Source organism: Opisthocomus hoazin, chromosome 26 (assembly GCF_030867145.1).
Source record: "Opisthocomus hoazin isolate bOpiHoa1 chromosome 26, bOpiHoa1.hap1, whole genome shotgun sequence".
Taxonomy (NCBI): domain Eukaryota; kingdom Metazoa; phylum Chordata; class Aves; order Opisthocomiformes; family Opisthocomidae; genus Opisthocomus; species Opisthocomus hoazin.
Window position 1 is genome coordinate 2,095,738 of NC_134439.1, and position 22,126 is coordinate 2,117,863.

The 22,126-nt window shown below is 73.1% G+C and overlaps 2 protein-coding genes across 4 annotated transcripts; both read right to left on the reverse strand.

Moving 5' to 3' along the window:
- Positions 1-1,157: 1,157 nt before the first annotated feature.
- Positions 1,158-4,816, reverse strand: GHDC (GH3 domain containing). The gene is made up of 8 exons (XM_075443437.1): positions 4,563-4,816; positions 4,352-4,482; positions 3,674-4,250; positions 3,226-3,409; positions 3,062-3,133; positions 2,802-2,935; positions 2,597-2,685; positions 1,158-2,077 (listed from the first exon to the last, which is right to left on the reverse strand). Exons 1-8 carry the CDS (start codon positions 4,801-4,803, stop codon positions 1,877-1,879), a joined length of 1,629 nt encoding a protein of 542 aa, XP_075299552.1. The 5' UTR covers positions 4,804-4,816; the 3' UTR covers positions 1,158-1,876.
- Positions 4,817-5,384: 568 nt separating this feature from the next.
- LOC142364220 (signal transducer and activator of transcription 5B) lies at positions 5,385-21,826 on the reverse strand. 3 transcript variants are annotated; one of them, XM_075443433.1, is made up of 19 exons: positions 21,740-21,826; positions 11,047-11,184; positions 10,747-10,903; positions 10,575-10,664; positions 10,258-10,432; positions 10,059-10,189; positions 9,832-9,983; positions 9,594-9,749; positions 9,315-9,494; positions 9,088-9,175; positions 8,846-8,968; positions 8,587-8,679; positions 8,277-8,483; positions 7,771-7,865; positions 7,571-7,701; positions 7,026-7,181; positions 6,762-6,813; positions 6,325-6,432; positions 5,385-6,255 (listed from the first exon to the last, which is right to left on the reverse strand). In XM_075443433.1, exons 2-19 carry the CDS (start codon positions 11,172-11,174, stop codon positions 6,129-6,131), a joined length of 2,349 nt encoding a protein of 782 aa, XP_075299548.1. In that variant the 5' UTR covers positions 11,175-11,184; positions 21,740-21,826; the 3' UTR covers positions 5,385-6,128. The 3 variants fall into 3 exon arrangements, with proteins under 3 accessions (XP_075299548.1, XP_075299545.1, XP_075299546.1); XM_075443430.1 differs by having other exon boundaries at positions 7,011-7,181; XM_075443431.1 differs by lacking the exon at positions 21,740-21,826 and adding an exon at positions 18,806-19,420 and having other exon boundaries at positions 7,011-7,181.
- Positions 21,827-22,126: the final 300 nt, after the last annotated feature.

The following is a 22,126-nucleotide window of genomic DNA, read 5'->3' on the forward strand; positions in this document are numbered from 1 at the left end:
GGGGACGGGCACCGGGCACCGGGCACCGGCACCTCCCGCCGCCGGGACCCCCCCGCCCTCCCCCGCGCGCCGCAGCGCCCGGGCCCGGCGGCCCCCCCATCCCGGTGGGACCCGGGCCAAGCCCGCACCCTGCAGCCGGGCGCCCACACCCAGCCCACGCCCTGCAGCCTGGTACCCACACCGAGCCCGCACCCCGCAGCCTGGTACGCAAACAGAGCCTGCACCCCGCAGCCTGGCCCTGCCAAGCTGGGCACCCCCCGCCCCCCCAAGCCCCCCGCCTCCAGCGGGATCAGCGCCCGGGCAGGGGGGCTGGAGCCGGGGCAGACCCGGGCCCAGCGCAGCTCCCAGGCAGGGGGGGCCGAGGCGTTTTCGGGGGGCCGGGTCGCTGCGGGGCCTCCGGGCAGGGCTGCTCTGGCCGTGGGTGCAGGCACCTGCGGGGCACGGGCACTGGGACCAGCAGCCCCACTGGGGGTCTGGGCCGGGTCCGGTTGCACTGGTCTCTGCCAGCACAGGGCTGCCCGGCAGCACCCCCCGTGACCCCCACCGAGCCCAGCTTCACCACCTCAGCTTCACCCAGCTGCCGCCCACCCCGCTCCCCACGAAACCGCGGGCTGACGGCCCCCCCGGCGTCCCCCTCCCAGCCCTGGGGACCCCCGACCGCTTCTCCCCTACTTGCAGCAGGAGTTTTGCTCCAGGACTTTTTTCCGGCGGGGCTGGGGGAAGGGGCCTTGGTGCGGTTCCCATCCCTGGCAGGGGTGGGCTGTTCTGGGGGGCTGCTCTGTGCGGGCCCTGCTCACGGCGTTGCCCTCTGCCCGCGGCCTGGCTTGCCCCCAGCCCAGCAGCAGCTGCCAGCACAGCAGGTTCCCCCAGCACCAGCCCTGAAAATAAACCCTGACAGGCAGCGGGGGGAATGGAGCCGTCCCTCCCGCCTGGGACATCTGTGCCTCAACGGCACAAACAGCCCCGCGCCGCGAAGCCCCAGCCAGCTGCCCAGCCGGTTAAATATTCATGGCTGCCCCTCACCCAGGACCCCCGGGGAAACACCGGCGGCAGCTTCCCAACCACCAGAGCAGAGCCGGGGCTGTCGTCAGGAAATCTCTTTAATGAGGATTAAAAATAATGGCATAAAAAAATCAATCCCAGAGCACTGCCCTTCGTTTATTTTTGAGAGATAATCCTCCTTTATTTTGCTTCTGGTTGTTTAAACATTAAGAGCAGCCCTTGCTGGAGCTTCTTGTTTCCTAACGCAGCGGACGCGCGCTGGAGCCCGGCGAGGGGCTGCTCTGTGGCAGCCGGCACCCGCTGCCACGGCCATGCCGCTCCCTGCCCGTGCTGTCCCTGCCAGGGGACAAAATGCCGCCGGGCCCCGGAGCTCAGCGTGGGGATGAGCTGCGCTGCGGCTCTGCTGCTGCTCCTGCTCCCGGGGGGGTTCCCGCTGCCCCCGGCACCGGCCACGCGTGGCGACGGCTGGGATGTCCCCCGGGAAAGGCACGGGCACCTGCTCCGTGGCGGCTGCCTGCGGCACTGCTCGGGCACGGAGCAGAGCGGGGCGAGCCCTGGCTGCTGGCGGCAGGACCCGGCTGCCCCTGTGACGCTCACGCGCCCGCGGGCCCACCCTGCGCCCAGAGCAGCCCCACGAAGGGTCGGGTCTGGCCGTGAGCGCCCAGCGCCCAGACCAGGGCTGGGGTGTGCTGCAGGGCCTGCTCCATCCCCGCGGGCAGCTCCCAGCGTGGTGCCCACCAGCACCCGGCGCCATCCATCCCACCCAGCCAAACCCCCGGGGCTGGGCACCCTCGGCCCCGCACCCCCAGCCAGGGACTCAGCCCCCACGGAGGGTGCAGGTGCGGGCGGGAGGGCTGCGGGACCCCCGGCTGCCCTAGGAGATGACGGTGCTCTGGATGAGCCGCAGCAGCCGCGGGTCCCGCAGGACGCGGGGCATGGGGAGGGGGGAGCCCACCTCCTCCCGCAGCCGGGCGAAGGCCCCGGCCCCCACCAGGTGCAGGCGCAGGGGCCCGATGCTGCCCTTGAAGCGGAAGGACTTGTAGAGGGGGAAATCCTCCTGCAGACACTGGTCCAGCTGTAGAGAGAGGGCAGGCCCCCGCTGCTCCGTGCCTGCTGTGCCCCCCGCCACCCTGCAGCCCCCTGGGCCGGGACCTCCAGACCTCCCCCCCGCCCCCAAAGCACTGCAGGGGCTGCCAGGCCAGCACCGCACCGCATGGCTGCGGCCACCTTGGCACCCGGTGGTGGGGACCTTGCCCGCTTGCCTGTACCCTGCCTGCCTGCCCGCACCCTGCCTGACCTCTGCCTGCCTGCCTGTAGCCTGCTTACCCATACCCTGCCTGCCTGCACCCTGCCTGCCCTGCCTGCCCCCTGCCCGCCCTGCCTGCCCCCTGCCCACCTGCCTGCCCCCTGCCTGCCCTCCCTGCCTGCAGCCTGCCTGACCCCTGCCTGCCTGCCTGTACCCTGCTTGCCCGCACCCTGCCTGCCCCCTGCCCACCCACCTGCATCCTGCCTGCCCTCCCTGCCTGCACCCTGCCTGCCCCCTGCCTCCCTGCCCCTGGGGACCTGCCCCGGAGCGGAGCCCGCAACCCCTCACCTTGTAGCGCTGCCCCTCCGAGAGGTCCCGCAGGCCCCGCAGCTCCACGAACACCTCGTAGTGGGGGGCACAGGCCCCCGAAGAGGAGCCTGCGGCAGCACCGAGAGCACGCTAATGCCGCCCGCAGCCCGCAGCCCCCAGCCCCACCGCAGCACGCAGGAGAGGCCACGCTCTCGGGGGTCTCGGGCAGCTCGGGGGGACTCACCCAGCAGGTCACTCTCCACGCAGACGTAGTCGACCAGGCGAGCGCCCGGCCACATGCCCACGGCGCGGCAGAGGCTGCGGCAGAACCGCTCCTCGGGGATGCCCTCGCCCCGCACGCTCAGCGCCTGGCTCTCCCTGCGGGGCAGCGGCAGGGGTGGGGACCTCATGCCGGGGGTCCCGGCGGCACCACCCTGACCCTGCCCGGCACCGGGTCCCCCACGCAGCCCCCCAGGTGAGGGGCGAGGGCTGGGGTGTCCTCACCTGCGCACGGGCTGCACCACGGGACACTGCTTGTGGAAGCCGGAGACCCTCAGCACCTCCCCGACGCGGCACCTGCGCGGGCAGGGGGATCACGACGGGGGCCGCGGCCGGGCACGGGGTGGGGGCAGGTGGCCCCCCCGGGCACCGCAGCAGCGAGCGGGCACCTGTACTCCCCGGGCCGGGCCGTCAGCACCAGCCCGTACTCGCGGCCCTCCCAGAGCTCGCCCAGCAGCACCGTCCGTGGCTCCTCCTCGGCCGGGCAGGGCAGGAACTCGCAGAAAGCCCAGTCGGGGCACAGCAGGAATCGGGGCGCCGGCTCCTCCGGCCACAGGTTCACTCCGAGCAGGGCTGGGGGGAGGGGAGTGCGGGCAGCGTGAGCCCCCCCCCAGGTCCCTCCGAGGGGGTCCCTCCGAGGGGGACCCTCCCAGCTCACGCCAGGACAGAGCCGTTTTGGGACAGCAGGCAGCTCTCTCGGGGGAGGGATGTGGCACAGAGATGTCCCCACGTCTGCAGGGGGGAGGAGGGGGGCTCTGCTGCCATACAGCAGCGGCCCCCCCCCGCACACCCCGCACAAGCCGTGGGGACAGCGCTGCGAGGGGGGGACACACTCACCTCCCGCTGCCCGGTAGAAGGGACAGAAGAAGGGCAGCCCCTTGCAGTCGGCCTGGCGGAGGGCGTCGCAGTAGAGCTGCTCCGCGCCGTGCCCCGTCCCCACCACCACCACCTCCAGCTGCGGCCACAGCCGCCGCGCGATGCCCTCGAAGCCGCGGGCGCACTCCGCCCGGAGCTCGGCCGCGCGGGCGGCGTCGGGGGCCAGCAGCGCCTGCAGCCGGCCCCGCGTCTCCTCGGGCAGCCCGGGCTGGGGGCTCAGCCTGCCCAGCGCCAGGTCCTGGGCCAGCGCGGGCCAGCCGGCGTGCAGGGCCGCCATGGCGTCGTGCAGCTCAGCCGCCAGCCCGGCCTCCAGCGCGCGCAGACCGCGTGCCCGCAGCGCGAAGAGCAGCTGCACGCGCAGCGCGGCGGCCCGCACGGGCAGGGCACGCGCCTGGTGCGGGGTGCAGTACAGGGTGGGCAGCGGCCAGCCCGCCGGGGCGCGGGGGGCAGCGGGCGCCCAGGACAGCAGGGCCGTGCTCCGGGGGGCCAGCGCCCGCGGGAAGGCGGCGTGGAGGGCGTCCAGGTAGAGCAGGGAGCCCTGCGGGAGGGGGGAGGCGGGGGTCAGCGGGGCAGAGCGGGGCAGAGCGGGGCAGAGCGGGCTGCCTGCTCCCCCCCCCCCCGCCCCGCCGCCCCCCGTACCTGCAGCGGGGGGTCGGTGCCCCAGCAGCCGCGGAGCAGAGCCCAGGGGCGCAGCGGGGGTCCCCGCTCCGCCGGCTCCGCGTCCCCGCAGCCCTGTCCCAGCGGGTGCCGCTCCCGGAACGCCTCCGAGCCTGCCAGAGAGGCGCGGGGTCAGCGCGGAGACCCCCGGGACCCCCCCGGGACTCCCCCCCCCCCCCGCCCCGCCGCTCACCGGGGGCCGCCCCCGCGGGCAGCAGCCGCCGCAGCCGCCGCTCCTGGCTGCCCCGCACCTCGCTGCCCCGCACCTCCAGGCGCCGCCGCTGCCAGCCCGCGACCCGCAACAGCGCGGCCCGGGCCAGGCGGTGCCGCAGGGCGGGGGCGGCGGGGAGACCCACGGCCACCCCCACGGCCACCGCCACCGCCACGGCCACCGCAACGGCCACCGCAACGGCCACCGCCGCAGCGGGCAGCATCCCGGCGGGCAGCATCCCGGGGCGCGCCCCCCGCTGCCGCCCCCGCCCCCAAGCAGGGCCCCGCGCCCCCCCGCACCCCCCCGGGCTGTTCCGCCTCCGGCAGAAATGACGGAGAACGGCCGCGACCGGATCCGCCCCCCCCCGCAGCTCCGCCCGCGGTTTTATTTTCGTTTTCTCCTTTCTACAAAAAAACCCGCGCCCCCCCCCGCATCACATCGCGATCAAACCCAGGAGCAAACCCCCCCCCCCGGCCCCAAGCTCCTGCTCCGGAGAAAAATCAGCGGGATCTGTCAGGTCTGCTTCGCTTTGTCCCCAGACTGCGGCCCCCCGGCCTGGCCCCCCCCCCGCATCAGCGCCAGCCCCCCCGGGCCGCCCCGCTCCTGCCCGGGCCCACGCCGGCTGCGGGGAGGGGGGCTGCAGCTGGGGGCCGGGCCCCTCCTCACCCCTCTGCGCGCGGGGAGGGGACGCGGGGACCCCAGCCCCGGTTGTCCAGAGAGGGGGGGAGCACGGGGCCCCCCGCAGCCCCCCCCCCCCGGGCAGGGTCCCGCCTCCTCCCCCAGACACACGTCAAACCCAGAGCGTTTGTGTTACAAAAATATTCCGTGCTTTATTTACTCTGTGGTAGAAAAATAACATGGCCGGGGCCCCAGCGCTGCGCGGCCAGGGACAGGGGGGCGGCGGGGGGGGGCAGAGGGTCCCGCTCCCCCCCGACCACCCTCGCTGGGTGCCCTCGCACCCTGCCGCCCTCGCGCCGCACCGGCCCCGGAGCGGGACGCCGAGGCCGGGAGCCGAAGGGGCTCCCGCATCCCTGGGGGGGCCAGAGGAGGAGACGAGGTCCAGGAGGGGACCCCGCCGCTGGGGAGCAGAGATCCAGCATGGGCTGGGGGAGACCCCCAGCTGACCCCCCCTCTGCCCCAGCGCCCGGGGCGCCCACGCACCCGCTGGGGACGCAGCCACGGGGTGGAACAAGAAGGCGACACGTACACTCTTAGTGACGACTGCGAAAGCGAACGCGGGGCCGGACCCCCGGCCCCCGGCCCGAGCAGCCCCTCGGCGAGGAGGGGGGCGGCTCGGGGGCCGCTGCCTGCAGAAGCGGAAAGCCGAAGCTGGGCCTCTCGAAAGGAACGTACAGGAAAACCATGCGACAAATCCGCTGCCATTTATACAAGGGCATAAACACCAAAGAGCCAGACGCCAGCCTGCGTTTCGGGGCAGCACAGAGCAGATCTCCGGGGCAGGGGCCACCCGCCGCCCCCCCCGGCACAGAGACACGAACACAGCACAGCCCCCGCAGGGCCGGGGCCGGGGGGCCGGGCGCCCGCCCGTCACGACTGGGCGTGGGGGATCCACTGACTGTCCATGGGACGCCGCAGCAGCTCCTCCACGTGCCTCGCCACGTCTATGGTGTCGTCCAGGTCGAAGTCACCTTCGGGGTCCAGCACGGCGTCGGGGCTGCGGGAGGCGGGGGGTGAGGGGGGGGCGCGGCCGCGGCGGGACGGGGACGCGGGGCGCGGTACCTACTTCTGGGTGTACATGTTGTAATGGGGCTGGGAGCAGACGGCGGGCGACGGAGCCTGGTCCATGTAGGTGGCCCCCCCGGGGGCAGAGTCGCCTGAGGCGCTGACAAACCTGCGGGGACGGGGGCTCGTGAGCGCTGGCGCGGCACAGGATGGGCTCCCCGGGGTGCTCGGGAATTCCCACCGCCTCCGACCGGCATCTCCCGGGGTGCAGGTGGGGGACCCAAACCCCACACCCACAAACAGCGACAACCTGGGGGGTCCCCAGCCCCCCGGGCAGCAGCACGGCAAGGGGAGGGCCTCCGCCTCCCCAGGAATGCACAGCCCTGCCACGGCCATGGCCCCAGCGCCGACGCGGCCATGGAGGTGCCGGAGCCCGAGGGCAGCCGTGCCCGGGGAACGCCGGGGCGACGCGGGGTCTGGGGGCAGGGTCAGACTTACTCTGGCACCACTTGCTTGATCTGCGGCTTCACGTACCCGTCCACGGCTTTAGCTGGAGGAGAGAAGGCAGCGCTGAGGCCCCGAGGTGCCGGCGCGTGCCGCAGGCCGTGGCGGGGCTGGGGGCTGCAGACCCCCGCCGGGCTGGACGCGGCCCCGGGGCGGAGGAACGCTGTGAGCCCCGCTCCACCCCCGTTGGACGCTCGAAGGACGAAGGAGAGGGACGCGCGCGGGGTGAAGGGGCAGCGCTACCTGGCGTGGACTCACAGAGAACCGGCGTGTAGTACTTGGAGAAGACCTCGTCCTTGGGCCGGTCGGGGAACACGTAGATGAGGTAACTGAGGTCCCCGAGGCGGTCGGCCAGCGAGCGGATGGAGAAGTCTCTGGTGGTGAAAGGCATCAGGTTCCAGAACATCCTCTCGGCTGGAAGACAAGAGCGAGGACCGCGGTGAGGCTCAGAGCTCCCGGCGGCTCCCAGCCCCGCTCCGGATGCGGGCTGCGAGATGACGCCAACCATCAGACGGCATTTCCCGCGCTGCATCCCCCCCCCGGGCAACATTTAAGGACAAAGCCCAGGTGGCCAGAAGCCAGGACCAGGAGGCACGGAGAACCCCAGTCCGGTCTGGCCTCGTCCGGGCACGCTGGGGGCTCTGCGGGGCTCCTCTGCCACGCGAGCCTCCGAAGGACGCTCTCACGAAGCGCAGTAACGAGCAGCCTGGCTGCACGGGGCCGGGCAACCCGCGCCAAGCCCTGGCTGCAGGCAGCGCGACGGAGCCGCTGCCCACGAGGGAAGACCCCGGCTGCGCACTCACAGGAGTCGAACTTCCAGGCGATGGTGATGCCGCCGATCTCCGAGTCGCTGAAGCGCAGCAGGAAGGTCCCGTCGGGCTTGTTGATGAGCAGGTCGTGCGCCTGCTGCTTGTTGACGAAGCCGAGGATGGCCCTGGGCAGAGCGGGGCCGTCAGGGCCGGGCGGGCAGGGGCTCGGCGGCACGGGGCAGGGCGGCTCTTACCCATCGTTCCAGTGCGGCTTCAGGTGCTTCTTCAGCACCTCCATGACCCCGTCAAACCACTGCCAGAAGGTGTAGTTCCTCCCGGGCAGGTTTTCCTGTTGAAACCCCCCGGAAAATGAGCACTCCTGGCTCCAGCCTCGCAGCTGCTGTCAAACAGCACAAGCGTTGGGCGCAGCAGCGGGGACTCGGGGACCTGGACCCCAGGACGGCCACCAGCGCTGCTGGCCCTGGGGGAGAGCCAGCGAAGCCTCCCCGAGCACACAGACCCCGTCTGCGGGCCCTACAGCACCCCGTGTCCCTCTGAGCGAGGAAGGCGACGCCTCCCCCCCCGCTGCAGCCAGCAGCCGTCCCATCTTTGCACCACTCCAGCGCAAGAAACAGCTCCGTGGGAGGGACGTGTCCCAGCACGAGCACCGGTGCTGCGGGCACAGCAAAGCCCCTGTCCCAGCGCGCAGCGAGACCCCGGGGCTCTGCAGCCCTCCCAGCACAGAGCCCAGCCCGCTCACCCGGTTGAACTGGGACCAGGACACGGTGGTGCTGCTGTAGTCCTCCAGGTGGGAGCTGGTGCTGTTGAAGAGCTTCTGCGCCAGGAACACCAAGTTCTCCTTGGTCAGCCCACGGCTGCTCTGCACCTCCGCCTTGAACTTCATGTTGAGCGCCTCGCAGAGCTGCGGCCACTGCACCTTGTCGGGCACGGCAAAGGGCACGCGGCCCTGGGGGGCACGGGGCAGGGTCAGCGCCGAGCTCTGCCAGCTGCCTCTCCCCACCTGGAGACCGAGCCCCACTCCCGCAGCCCCCCGGGGCGCTGGCACTCACAGGCTCGGCGAAGGCGTTGTCCCAGAGCACGGTGGCCGTGGCGTTGTTGTCCTGGCTCCCATGCACGATCACCACGACGGGCAGCGACAGCGTCTGCCGGGAGGACGGAGACCAGACGGGCTGTGGGGCACCACGGGAGCATCGCCCGCCCTCCCGCAGGCACCCCTGGGCCCCCCGCCCGCACGGGTGCCTCGGGACCTTGGGACCTGCCCTGCCCCACGTCTGGGCCCGGCAGAGGGGCCACGGCCGGTGGCTTTACCTTCACCTGGAAGACCAGCTCGTTGCCACCAACGCTGAACTGCGACTCGAAGAGGATGGTGAACTTCTCTTCCGTCACCGACTCGGCGCCGCGGCGGTCCGAGCGCTTGATCCGCTTCAGGGACTGCAGGGACACGAGGGGTGAGCACGGGGGGGGGATGCAACACCGACGGGGACACGAGGGGTGAACGCAGGGGGGCCCGCGGGGACAGGAGGGTGGGCACAAGCGTCGGTCGCGCTCACCATGTTGCGGAAGTGGGCGCTGAGTGTCCCCGTGGCCTGGTGATACTCCATCACGCAGCAGTTGTTGAGGATCTCCCCGCTGCTCTCGCTGCCGTGGCGGGCATGGGGTCAGGGGGCCCAGCAGCACTGGGAGCCCGTGCGGGGTGCAGCCCCCCGCACCTCAGCTCCAGGTCCCTCTCCCCGCTGCCTCGGCAGCCCCAGCCCCCCCCCATCACCCCCGGCATTACTTGCGGGTGCTCTCGTTCTTCAGCAGGGCCTTGGCTTGCTGCTCGCTGATGATGGTGGCCTTCACCTGGGGGGGGTTCATGTGCACGTTCAGCTTCCCCCCCACCAGGAGCCGCACGGTGGCTGCGAACTTGGTCTGTGTCTTCAGCACCTGGGGGGGCTGCTTCTCGATGATGAAGGTGCTGGGGGGGCACGGGGGTCAGGGGCAGGCAGACGGAGCAGCCCCAAGGCGGCCCCCCACCCCGCCAGGTGCCTCAGCTGAGCCGGGCGCCCACCTCTACCTCGTCACCAGAGCAGAGATGATGTCGGTGATGGTGCCGTTCAGCTCCGACAGCATCTCCTCCACCGGGCCCGGGATCGGCAGCTGCTGGCACAAGTGCTCGGCCCGGCGGATCTGCTGCCGGTTCTGCCAGATGATCTCTGCCAGCTTCTCACACCTGGGGGGAGCGGGGCTCAGCACCACGCCGGGGCTCCGCACCCCATCCTGCCCCGCCGGGCACAGCCGGCACCGGCACCCACCAGGTCTGCAGCACGTCCAGGGTGCCCTCGGGGGGGCCCCCGTTGCCCGCCAGCTGCTGCCGACGCTTCCACTGGATCAGCTCGTCGTCCAGGATGGTCGTTTGCTGCTTGCGCAGCAGCTGCAGCGTCTTCTGGTGCTTCTCGGCCAGGTCCTGCAAGGCGGGACCGCGTCACGGGGCGTGGGGACGGCAGCGCAGCGTGGCACAGGCACGGGCGCGGGCACTCACCACGCGGTACTGCTGTAGTGTCTGGGCCTCCCGGTGCAGCCAGGCCTCCAGCGATGCCTTCTTCTGCTGCAGCGTCGTCTCCCGCGACAGGCGCTCCTGGGGGCCCAGCTGGGAGAGCTGGGAGAACTGGGCTGGGGGACAGGCGCGGCGTTAGGGCTGGCACCGCTGGCACCCCGGCCCCCCCCGGCCCCCCACCCACCTTGGAGGCGCATGTTCTCCTGGTACTGGATGATGAAGTACTCCTGCGTCTGCTGCAGCTTCTTGAGCTCGTTCTCCGAGTCCTGTGTGATGAGCCGCAGCTCCTCGAAGGTCTGGTTGATCTGCAGGTGCTTCTGGGACATGGCGTCCACGAGGGAGCCGGCCGGGGAGGGGCTCTGCGTGCGGCACGGGGAGCGCTCAGCGCGGCAAGGGGCACGGAGCATCCTCTGCCTCAGGGCTGCTCCCACGACCCCTGTGCTGGAGACCCCCGCATCCCCCCGCCCCGCTGTGGCGCAGACGCCCCGCGGCCCCACTCACGTTGTTCGCCTCCCGCACCAGCCGCTGCTCGTGGTAGAGGATGTGCCGGATGCAGCGCACCAGCTCCATGGGGCACCGGTCGTACGTGTTCTGCGGGGAGAGCGCAGGCTGAGCCGGGCAGGGGGCAGGGGCACCCCCCAGCCCGCAGCCCCCGCCCGCGGCCCCCACTCGCCTGCAGCTGCGTGGCGTAGTGCCCCAGCTTGATCTTCAGCAGGAAGCCGTCTTCGCCCACTTGGTGGTCTGCCTTCTTCTGCAGCTCCTGGATCAGCCCCTCCAGCAGCTGCGTCGCCTTCACGTTCTCCTGGGGGTTGTCGAGGTCGATGGAGTCCCTGTGCGTGGAGCAGAGCGGTGCGTCAGGGTGGCCCCGGCCCCGTGCCGGGCTCCCCGGCAGAGGGGGGCACCCCTCCGTACCCCAGGGGTGGGTGCTGCCAAGCTTGGCAACCCCACGGGGACGGGGACCCCGCTGACCTACCATGCCTGGCTCTCGATCCACTGCGACAGGTAGTGCCGCACCTCGATGGGAAAGTGCTGCCCATAGAGCGCCTGCATCTGCCGCAGGGCTTCGCCCTGGAGCTGCTGCGCCTGGATCCACACCGCCATGGCTCAGCACCTGCCGGGACACCGGCTCGTCACGGCACCGCGGCCGACCGGGGCTGCGCCGCGGGCGGGGGTCCGGCCCCGGCCGCCCCCGCGAGCCCTTTGCAGGAGCCTCCGGGTTCCCCGGTGCTGCCGGAGCCGCCTCCAGCTGCCAAAGGAAGGGGGGTGCAGAGGCAGGGGACCCCGGCTCTGAGTCACCCCCTCTTTTCTAGGAAGAGCCCCATGGGGGTCCATGGCCGTGAGCGGGGCTCCGCGCCGCCTCTGCACGGTAATCATTTCCCCTTGCTGCGGCGTGGGATCGCAGCCACCGCCGGCCACGCAAATGGGGAAACGGGACCGGGGGACGGCTGGCGAGAAGTCCCGGGTGACGCAGAACGGAGGCCCCCCCCGCGCTCGCCCCGGCCGGGGACGGCAGGAGCAGCCCCGGCCCCGAGGGCCCACGCGGCACCGCGGACCCCACACCAGGTCCCCGCTCCCATGGCTGCTGCGTGCCCGGTGCCACGGGGGAGACGCCAGCCGGGCCACGGCGCGTCCCAGAGCAGGGTCTGGGGTGGCTCCGGCTCGGCGCAGGAGCGCTGCCAGGTCCCACCGCGCTCGGCCCCGGTGCCCGGCGCACGCGGGGCAGCAGCGGCAGGAGAAGGGACAGCTGGGGACGGCAGCCAGAGCGTCCCCCCTGCAGCTACATGGGCAGCTTGGTGGGGGCTGGAAAGCAAGCGGGCGGTCGAGCCTGAGGGTGATGTGGTGAGCGATGAGGGAGGGCCGGGGGGCTCGCAGCCCCTCCAAGCTGAGGGCACAGCACTAAATCGCGTTTACGCACGTTCACACCCAAACCGCCTGGGATTTGGTACGGCGTGGAGGCGCCGGGCAGGGGCGCGGGGCCGCGGGCTGCGTCCCAAGGCCGGGTGACCGGGACCGGGTCCGGTTACTGCACCAGCCGGTGACACAGCGGGAGCGGGGGAAGGCGTCAGCGGGGGCTGCGCCTCCTTCCCTCCCCGCAGCGTTTTGGCCTCAGAAATACCCGGTGGCCCGAGGGGCTCCGAAAGCAGCCGGTGCCGTCCCGGGGGCAGGGCGCACGCTGCGGGAGCTCACGGCGGGGGACGGTGGCAGCGGGTCCGAGAGGAGCAGCCACGGCCGGAGCCCCCGAGCCAGCGGAGCAGCCACGGCCGGAGCCCCCGAGCCCTGCGCAGGAAGAGGAACAATAACCGAGAGTTGGCTAAAAACGAGTTTTTCCCCTATAAAAAGGGAGGAACGTTTCCACATTCACAGAAATCACCAAGTTGGAAATCCTGCTGGCAAGGAGGGGCCTGGGAGGCACGAAACGCAGGCCAGGAGGGGAAGGGAAGGCGGGACGGCCGACAGCAGGACGCACGCCGGCCGTTAGAAATTGCGGCCGCTCGATAAGCGGAGCCGGGGAGAGCGGCCATGGCCGTGCTGGTGCCACTGTGCCACAAACAGCCGAGGTCCCCAGAGCAGCGGGGACGTCCACACCGACAGAGAGCAAACAAATGCTGCCCTGCCGATCGAGAAAATGGTGATCTCTTCCTATCTCGCGGTGACAAAACACTTCCTATCCACTCCAGCGTGTTGTTAAGCAACGAATCTCAGGCTGCTGCTGTGGTGAGCTGGCAGACACCGCATTCGGCCGGCGCCAGCCTGGGAGCGGGACTGCGAGCATCGCTGCCGGGGCACCCTGCGGAAGGAGAGCCAGCGTCACGTCAGCCTTTACGAGAGGACTTGCGGTGGCCCGCGGTGGCATGGCTCACCCGGTGTGTGCCCAGACCGAAGGCAGGGCCGTCCCCGGGGCCATGCCGCCCCAGCAGATTAGCACATCCCAGAAAACCACTCGTGCCAGGCTTGGACACGGCCTCCACGGGCACCAGCAATGCACCAGCAGGCACTTCTCCAAGCACCCCACTTTTGTCCCCGGTGTCTCACTGTGGGCTGACAAACCAAATATCCCCGAGGGCTGCAGGACACCCCGAGTGCCCTGGCACAGGTCACCAGCGCTGCAGGCCGTCAGCAAATGAGGCTTCCTGGCCACGGGACCCAGCACGGCTGGGGCAACAGCTCCGCTTCGGCAAGAGCAGCACCACAGCCCCACTGCGCAGCCGGAGCTGCCGGCCGCTCCAGGCGGCCCCGCACCGCTGCGCCTGGCGGCTGCCGGTGCCCCGGCTCAGGCCGTGCCCAGCACCGTGCTCCTCGCTGGCACGGCCGGCTGCCCCGGGCGAGCACTCGCAGCGACCTCCGTGGAGCCTTGGGACGGTTTCGCCCCTGTGCCCAGGGACCAGCTCTTCCCCACGCTCCCCCCGCCAGCGCCTCGCCACGGCCCCGCAGCTGCCCGGCTCACGGAACCTCTCCAGCGTGGGCCCGCTCCGGCCCACCGGCGTTCACCCAGCCCACCCACCACGGTGCTGGCTGCAGCCCCCCACCCCAGCAGGGCATCACGCCGTGCCATGGGGCAGCCGTGCTGCAGCCGCCGGCCACGCGTGCACTCAACCAACTGCAAGAGACGGATAATTGCCGTGGTTTAAGCTACTTTGCATTTACTTGCTGGCAGCGAGCTGTAACCCACCCGTTACCGCAGCTCGGTTAACCAGCAGCAACTCAACAAGCCACAGCAACGCGCTCACCGGTGACTTACTGCCTGCGGAGCGGCACGCGCGGCAGCTTCCCGGAGGTAGGACAAGTGCCACGGAGAGGGACCCTGGCCCCGCGGGGACAGCACGGGCAGCGGACGCGCACAGGGAGGGCAGACGCCAGCAGCTGCCACTTCTGCGTGTGACAGCCCCGCTCCCCACTGCTGATGGGGAGGCATCGCCAAACCGCCCGCAAAATGGGTGAAACCCACCCAAAAGGGGTGGCCAGAGGACCAGAGGCAGTGGCAGGGGAGAGGAGGGGCAGAGGAAGGCTGGCAGCACTGCTGGGGCGGGGGTGGCCGGGGGACCTGATGTGACCGCTCTGGGGACGGGCCACGGCCACCGCGACAGCCCCGGGGGCACCCCCGGCCGTGGCCACGAGCGGCAGGAACGCCGAAGCGAGCCGGAGCGCGTCTGCGAAGGAGGGAAACGTCGCACGGGCGAGGCCGGCAGCGACGCCTTCCCATGTGCCGTGGGCAGGGCAAAGCCCAGACGCCAGCAGCGCCCGCAGCGCCCAGGACACCCGCACCACCCGGGACGCCCTCCCTGCCCGCAGCGCCCGGGACACCCGCACCGCCCGGGACGCCCTCCCTGCCCGCACCGTTCAGGACACCCGCACTGCTCGCAGCACCCCGGACACCCGGGATGCCCTCGCTGCCCAGGACATCCACAGCGCCCGCAGCGCCCGCAGCTACCCAGGGACCCTCCCCGCGGGCAGGACAGCCCCGCGCTGGCACCGCTGCCGACCGCAGCCCCGAGCCCCGTGGGGGCCGAGAGCCCGGGGGGGGGGGCAGCAGCGGGCTCCGGCCGCCCCCCCCGCAGCGGCCCCGCACCCGCGGGCACGTGGCTCCGCAGCACCTCCGGGAGCCCGCGATCGCTTCCAGGTCAGGGGCGGCCTCGCCCGGGGCCCCGGTGCTGCCCCTGCCCCGCACCCCGGCGGGGGGGCCCTGCGGACTCCCGGGGGACCCTGCTCGGGGTGCGGGGACGACGGCGTCGGCAGCCGGCAGCAGCCGCCCCGCACACCGAAGGGCTCCGGTTCCCCCGCCCCGGCTCGGCCCCCGGGCAGCCCGACGGCCCCGCTCAGCCGGACCCCGCCGAGGGCCCCCCCCGCCCCGGCCCCCTCGCTCAGGGGCCTCCCGCTGCCGACAGCCGCGCACCGCCTCCTGCCCCGCAGCCGGGGGGCGCGGGGGGCCCCGCACCCACCCGACGGGCCCCGCAGCCCCGGGGAAGAGCGCGGGGCTCGGCACGGCTCCCGGCTCCGCCAGCGCTCGGGCCCCGCAGCCCTGGCGCGGTGCGGGGAGCCCCGTCCCGCGGCCGCACTCACCGCGTCGGGCAGCGCTCGGGCCCCGCCGGGCTGCGGGGCTCGGCCGGGCTGCGGGGCGGCCGCTCGCAGGCCCCGCGCACAGGAAGGAGCGGGGAGCAGCTATTTCCTTCCAAAATGTCAGCGGCCTGCGCAGGGCGGCCAGCCCCGGGCTGCCGGCAGCTTCCTCCGCCGGGGAGCGGGGCCCGCGCCCCCCCGCGCTCCTCCCCGCCCGCAGCCGGGCCCGGCCCCTGCCCCGGGGGTCGGGGGGAGCTGAGCCCCCCCCGAGCGGCCGGGGTCGGGGGGCAGGGACGGGCGCAGGGGCTCGGGGAGGGGGGAGACGGGGCGGACCCCCCCGCCCCCGGCTGCGCTCGCACCCCCCGGCCCGCGGCCCCGGGAGCGGCGGGGGGGCGGCCCCGGAGCCCCCGGCCGTGTCGGGGCCGGGGAGGGGGCGGCTCGGCCGCTTCACGCCGGCTGCGGTTCCCAGCCCCGTCCCGCAGCCCCGCGCTCCGAGAGGTCCGGGCGGCGGCGGGCGGGGGCGCGGGGTCCCGGGGGGGGTCCCGGCCGGCGGCGGCGGCTCCTCGGGCCCCGGGGGCAGCGCCGGGAGCCAAAACCGGAGAGCTCGCAGCGTGCGGGGAGAGGGAAACCCCGCGCGCGGCACGGCGCTGCGGGAGGTGGGGGGGGGGGGGGACGACGACACGACCGGCCCCGCACGCGGCGGGGGGCAGCCGGGGCCCGGAGGGGCCGGGGGCCGGGGCCGTGCCTGCCCGGTGGCATTCACCGCCCTCGGGAAGGGCTTTCCTCCCCTCCTCAGATTTTCCCTCCCCACCACAGAGGCCCAGAAACCTGCGTCAGCCCAAAACCACCGAAATACCCAGCGAAATCCCGGTAAAACCCCTCGGATCCCGGGCGGGGACCTCGAGAGAAAACCGCCCCGAGGCACCGAGACCCCCCCGGGACCCCCGCGGCGGCCGGGCCCCCACGCAGCGGGGCCGGCACCGGCGGGACCCCGGTCCCCCGGCAGAGCGGGGGGGCCCGGCCGCAGCCCCCCCCCCCAGCCCCGTCCCTCGGGGTCGCCCCGACGGAGCCGCCCCCGCCGCACCGGGACCGCCCGCCCGGACCAACGAGGGGGCTGCGGCTGGGGGGGGGGCAACGGGGGCTGTCTGGGAGCCGGGGGCCGAGAGAGCAGCGCAGGGAGCCGCGGCCCGAGCAGAGCCGGGGCAGGACCCCCGCCCCCCAGAGCCGAGCGCCCACCCGGCGTGGGTCCTGCGGGACAGCCCCCGCGGGGAGCCCAGCCCCCGCCGAAAGCCCCCAGACGGGATTAGCGAGGCCTGGGCAGAGCTTTAATTACTGCCGGCTCCCCGGGGCCGCGCGGCCCAATTAACGGGCTGCGGGCTCCCACGCCTCGGGGTCCCAGAGCTTCCCCCGGGCTCGGCGTGGGGGTCCCAGGCTCACCCCAGCCCCCGGCCCTCACCCGGGGGGGACGCCCAGCCCTGCTGCCAGGGCACCCGGTGAGGGGGGCTCTGCTCCACCTAACGCGGGGCCGAGGGCGAAGCCCCCGGGGGCTCCCACGCCCCCCACACCCGCTTCAGCCCAGCGGCCGGGGTCTGGCTTCGGCCCCATTCTCCATCCCGGGAGGGAAGAGCCATCACCCAAGACACGGCCCTGGGGAAGGGCAGGGAAGGGACAGGACCCCAGCGACCCCCCAGGGATGGGGCAGCAGCTCCAGGCGTAGGAGGGGGTCAGGCAGGGCTGGGACAAGGGGGAAGCCCCCACAACCCTGCCACCCGGTTCATCCTCGCGTCGCCCCTTCCAACAAACGAGCCCAGCAGAGCAGCCACCGCCCAGGGACCCCGCAGACGCCCTGGCACAGCCCCGGGGTCCCACGCCAGCCCCCCACACCGCGGCTGCCTCCCGCACGGCCCCGGGCTCGCTGCTAATCCCCGCTCAGAGCAGCACCAGCCCAGGGGGTCCGGCCGGGCGGAAGGACCTGAGGATTAAGCTCCTTTCAGCGTCGAATTAGTCCCGATTGGGGTCTGGAGACAATTTCATTTCATTTCATCTGCCAGGCCCCAGCGAGGGCCTAATCCAGTCGCCGGCGCGGGTGGGTTTGCAGAGCAGGGCGCAGGCGGGCTGGGGTAGACGCGGGCAGCACCGGCACCGGCCGCACCACTGCGGCCGCATCCATCCCCTCCGGCTGATGCTGCGCTCACGCTCTCCGCGGCGCAGGGGAGACGGCGCGGGAGCCTCCCACCCCGCGGGACCAGCCCAGCCCGCAGCCACGGGCACCTGGGGGTGGGCAGGGATGGCCGGTGAGCAGGGACAGGCAGAGGGACCCCAGCGCACGGCGGGCACCCACTGCCCTGCCCGGGCACGAAGCACCGAGCACGCTGTGAGACAGCACAGGTATGCGTAGGACCCATCAGACAGCGGCAGCCGGGTGGGCAAACCCTCACACCCTCATCCCCAGGAGCGAACACCGAACACGGGCGGCAAGCGCCCGGCTGCGCGCGAGGGTGCTCGGACAGCGGGGGATGCTGGGTGCCGCTCTGCGCCCGAGCTGACCAGCCCGCACGGTGCCCGCGAAAACGCTCGCCGCGCTCTGCCTCGCCGCCGCCGCAGCCCAGCTCGCTGCGGCACAGCGCCGGGCTCCCGCCGGCACGGGACGCGCCTGGTCACCAGGAACCCTGCTCACGGGCGTCCCAGCCTCGTGCCGCGGCGGGCAGGCAGGCCGGGGCAGGGGCAGGCAGGGCCCAAGCCCTGCGCTGTCAGGCACGGAGAGGAGTCGCGGTGCGGGACAGGCAGGACCCCCGGCGCAGCCCCTGCCCCTCGGGACCCCCGCTCAGCCCCTTGGGTCATTCGCAGTCGCTGGGTGCCGGTGCTCCCCAGCAGCTCGGTGCAGGGAGATGCTCTTGCACCGGGTCAGCAGCGCCGAGGGAGGGAGGGCAAAGCCTTGCCTTCGGAAGCAGGAGCATGCAGACACCCAGGGATGCTGGCAGGAGGGGGGACTAGTCAGAATGGGAATAAAAAACCGCACCCCAATGGTTTCTGCAAGAGAATTCTCATCCGGAGCCGCTAAACCTCACAGTCAAACCTGGCCAGGGGTTACGGGCAGCGTTCATCCCCAACGCACACGAGCGTGTCCCGGTGGGACAGCCCTCCTCGCTCGGGGATGTGCTCCGCAGCCCGGCAGCGGCCGCGGGCAGAGCAGACCCCCAGCCTCCCGGCCCCACCGCGACCGCTCCACCTCCACGCTTCCAACAGGCTCAGGTGACAAACGGGGTGACAAGCAGAGCGTGCCGGGCCAGGGCGGCTGTGCCACCCAGAGCTGCAGCCCGAAAGCGCCAGGGCCACACGTTAACGCCACGACATCGCACGGAGATCACTTTACAGCCGTTCCAGCCGGTGCGAGGGGCTCAGATACGCCGCAAGCGAGAGCTGCCTCGTTCTCTGCTGAAAGCTTTTCAGGCAGCCATCGAGCGAGGGGGACAAACAGCCAGACAGAGCGCGCACCCAGCACTCAGCTGCTCAGCAACCGAGGCTCTGCCGACGCCGCGCCGGCTCTCCCAGCTCTGCCCTAGCACCAGCCCCTTTCCCCAGTTCCCTCCCTGGCAGAGCTGCGCCATGAACCAGCACTGACATCTCATAACAACAGGAAGACATGAAGCTGCAGCGAAAATGGAGATTGCAAAACTCACCAGTGACGGAGCGAGTCGTGACCATGCCACGGTCTGGCTACACCGCCGCGGCCGCCCGAGCCCAGCGAAAAGCCGCCCAGCAGCCCATCGCTCCCCGGCTTGGCGGAAAGCAGGAGCTGGCGCTGGGGGAAACGCAGGGCACGAAGCACGCTGCCTGCGAGCAGCCAGCGCTCCCGGCCCCTCTGGTGCGGCTAGATGGGTGGATTCTGCTTTATCAGCACGTCAGCTCAGCCCTATCGGCCAGGAAGCCGTGTTCGCGTGTGTGCCTCCCCCTCGACGTTTCCCAACGCGGCGGGAGCAGCGGTTCACGGCAGCCTACCTTTTATCAGCCAGCAGATGTTGCTAGAACTGTTGCTGGATGTAGAATTCAGGCATGCCCAGCGCCAGCCACGCGGTGCCAGGGTAAACACCCCCGCCCCCTTCCTCCCGGGATCAAAACACTTGGGGGTTGCAAAATAGACACCCCATGAAAGGAAAGGCATGCTACAGAAACACTACAGCTGTCGAGGCTGCTTCTCCCGGAGCACGCCGGAGCCCCAGAGCCAGCAGCCGGCACAGCCTCCCAGGCCAGAGCTGCCCCTGCAGCCGCGGAGCAGAGTCCTGACCCGTCCCGGGAAGGCAGGGACCGGAGAGCCCCCGCCTCGGTCCCCCACCCGCCAGCCCCGCGCCCGCTCCCCCGTGGTGGGCACCGCCGCGGTGCGTCCGGCCCCGCGGCAGAGGCTGCCCCGAAGGCAGCACCCAGGGCCGCGCGCCATGGGAAGCCGGCGGCCACTGCAGCCCCACCGGGCAGAGGGACCACGGCCCCAGGGGATGCCCTGCCCGACCCCCACGCCGTCCTGCCGCGGCCGGGCTCCGCTGGCTCCCCAGCACTGCCGCGAAGCCCGTCGAGCGCAGCCCAGCTTACAGTAATTCCTCACAAACCAGAAAGTCATTTCCCAGCTGACGGGGCCGCTTTACTGTACTCAGCGCAGCACCGTCACCGCTCGCCGCCCCACCACCCACGCCGTGGAGGAGTACAAGGAGCAGGGATTTTTCGCAAGCAGAGTATCTGGGTTTTGCTATCACTCGAGAGAGAGCTGGGAAACCCCACGGCGAAGACCTCACAGCGCTCTGGAGTCAGCACTTCCCCCGCAGCGAGAGGGGAAGGTCCCTCCCGAGGCTCCGTGCAACCCGGCGCTGAGCATCCCCGGCTGCAGCTCCTTGTCCCCAGCGCCGGTGCCAGCCCTGCCCGTCCCGCCCCAAAGCGCCGGCCTCGGGACACGGCGGGCGCAGCAAAGCCGGTGAGGTGGCTCTAGTGACAACGGGCGGGGGTCAAACACCCCCCGAGGGAGGATGCTGCCAAAGTGCCACGAAGCACAGCGGGGTGACAGCCGCCCGCCGCTCCCCTGTCGCCGGGCAGAGGCTGTTGGCACCTCTCGACCTGCACCAGAGCTCCTCCTGCACACGGCTGCACACGCGGCGTGGCACGGCCCCCCCGGCCCCGGGGACAAGCCCCGCTCTCCAGGGACAGTTATAAAACCCAGCGAGACGGTCTCAATCCTCAGGTCCAGCACCTCGGGGACCTGGGAGCCACGGCAGGCCAGGCTGCCATCCCAGCGGCTGCGGGAGCACCAGGGCCAGCTGCAGCCGTCTGCGGGCAGGTGACCCCCACACCCCCAACACCTCCCTGTCACCGGCGCACGTGGACGGGGCAGAGCCGCGCTCAGTGCCGGGCCCCGCACACACCTCCCTCCGGCGCGGGATCACTGCGCTGGCGCAAACACTTCGAAGCACGCTGGCAAACCTCAGCTCAGGATCACCCCCACGGTGGCGGCCAGCCCTCCCACGCCGGCACACGGCTGCGCTCCCCGCGACGGGCACAGAGCCTTCCTCCCGAAGGTGGGGCACAGGGGTGAGCGGTGCCTGCGGCCGTGGGCAGGCTCTCCGGGTCACCCCGCAGCGCTCGTGCCAACCGCCCTCGCAGGCCACGGCTGCCGGGGCTCACGCAGCTCCGGCTGTGGCCGCGAACGCTGCGGGCAGACGGCGGGGCGAGCCAGCCCGGGGCCGGGAACGTCGTGCAGCACCACGGCGACCGGCGCTGCGGGGACTTCGTGTGCCGCGTCCCTGCCCCGGGCGAGCCCCACGGCCCTGCCCCGCACCCCTCGGCAACGCACCCCAACCGCTCGCCGTCGCTGCCCGTCGCCTGCCCTCGGCCGCGGGGCTCCCCTGAGCGCTGCGGGGTGCAGGGGCTGCTGCCAGGCCCCGCCACGGCCCCACGCGAGCCGCCGGCCCCAGCTCCGCGCAGTGCCATGCGTCGAGGCATTGCAGCCCAGCACCCGCACCCCGGCACGACGCGACCCGGGCGCCGCAGACCCGGAGCCACTCGGCGTCGCGGGGCCCTGGCAGCCGCGGGGCCCGGAGCTGGGGGAAAGCCGCCGGGCGCTGCGGGCCCCGGGCCGCCGCCGCTCCCCCCGCACCGGGAGCGCTCCCCGCCCGACCGCGGCTCCGCCGGCAGCGCGGGGCCGGCACCGCCGTGAGCGGGACCCCGGCTGCGGCCCCGCCGCCCGGCCCGCAGCGCTGCCCGCGGCGGGACCCCGGGGCCGGGCCGCGCTCTGCCCGTTCCGGCGCTTTCCCCGCGGCCGCCGCCGAGGCAGGGCCCGGCCCGGGGCGACGGGAACCGGCTCCGCTCCGCCGGGCGACGGGCGGGACGCGCCGCGGGCCTGGGCACCGGGACGGCCCCGGCCCCGCTCGCCGCCCGCGGCCCTGCCCGGCCCGCACCTGCGCGGCCCCGCCGCCCGCAGCCAGGCCGCGGGCCCGGCCGGGCGTTACGAAACACCGCAGATATTTACCGGGGGGCGGGAGGAGGCGGGAGGCGAGCCCCGAGCCCCGCCGCCCCCGGCCCCGCCGAAAGCGAAAGCGGCCGCGGCCCCGGCCCCGGCCCCGGCCCGGCCCTACCTCGGCGGCTGCGGCTCCGCGGCTCCGGCCGCTCTCGGCGCTCGGCTCCGCCGCCGCTCGGCCCCCCCGCACCGCCCCCCGCCGCCGTCGCCCGGCCCCACCCCCCCGCGGCCCCGCCCCCCGCCCGCCCCCGCCGCGCCACCGGCACCGGCACCGGCACCGGCAGAGCCCGCAGCGGGGCGGAGCTTCGGGCCGAGCGCGAGCCCGCACCGGAGCTCGGCACCGGGAACCGGGAGAACCCGAAGCAGCCCCGGGTTGTTGGTGCCGGGCGCGGGGGTGCCCAGGCCCGTACCGGCGGCGGGAGGCAGCACCGGCAGCAGGACCGCATCCCACGGCAGCACCGGCGGCGGGGGGAGCCCACCGCGGCCCCGGGCACTGCACCGGGAG

What these genes read in the sequence shown, in the direction of transcription:
- GHDC (XM_075443437.1), bottom strand. Translation starts at nt 4,803, where the DNA reads ATGCTGCCCGCTGCGGCGGTGGCCGTTGCGGTGGCCGTTGCGGTGGCC. An exon ending in GCACCGACCCCCCGCTGCAG is followed by an intron (nt 4,251 to 4,351) that starts GTACGGGGGGCG and finishes CCCCTCCCGCAG; the next exon opens with GGCTCCCTGCTCTACCTGGA. An exon ending in CGGAGGGGCAGCGCTACAAG is followed by an intron (nt 2,078 to 2,596) that starts GTGAGGGGTTGC and finishes CTCTCTCTACAG; the next exon opens with CTGGACCAGTGTCTGCAGGA.
- LOC142364220 (XM_075443430.1), bottom strand. Translation starts at nt 11,174, where the DNA reads ATGGCGGTGTGGATCCAGGCGCAGCAGCTCCAGGGCGAAGCCCTGCGG. An exon ending in ACAACGCCTTCGCCGAGCCT is followed by an intron (nt 8,484 to 8,586) that starts GTGAGTGCCAGC and finishes CGTGCCCCCCAG; the next exon opens with GGCCGCGTGCCCTTTGCCGT. An exon ending in TCTCTGTGAGTCCACGCCAG is followed by an intron (nt 6,814 to 7,010) that starts GTAGCGCTGCCC and finishes TCTCTCCTCCAG; the next exon opens with CTAAAGCCGTGGACGGGTAC.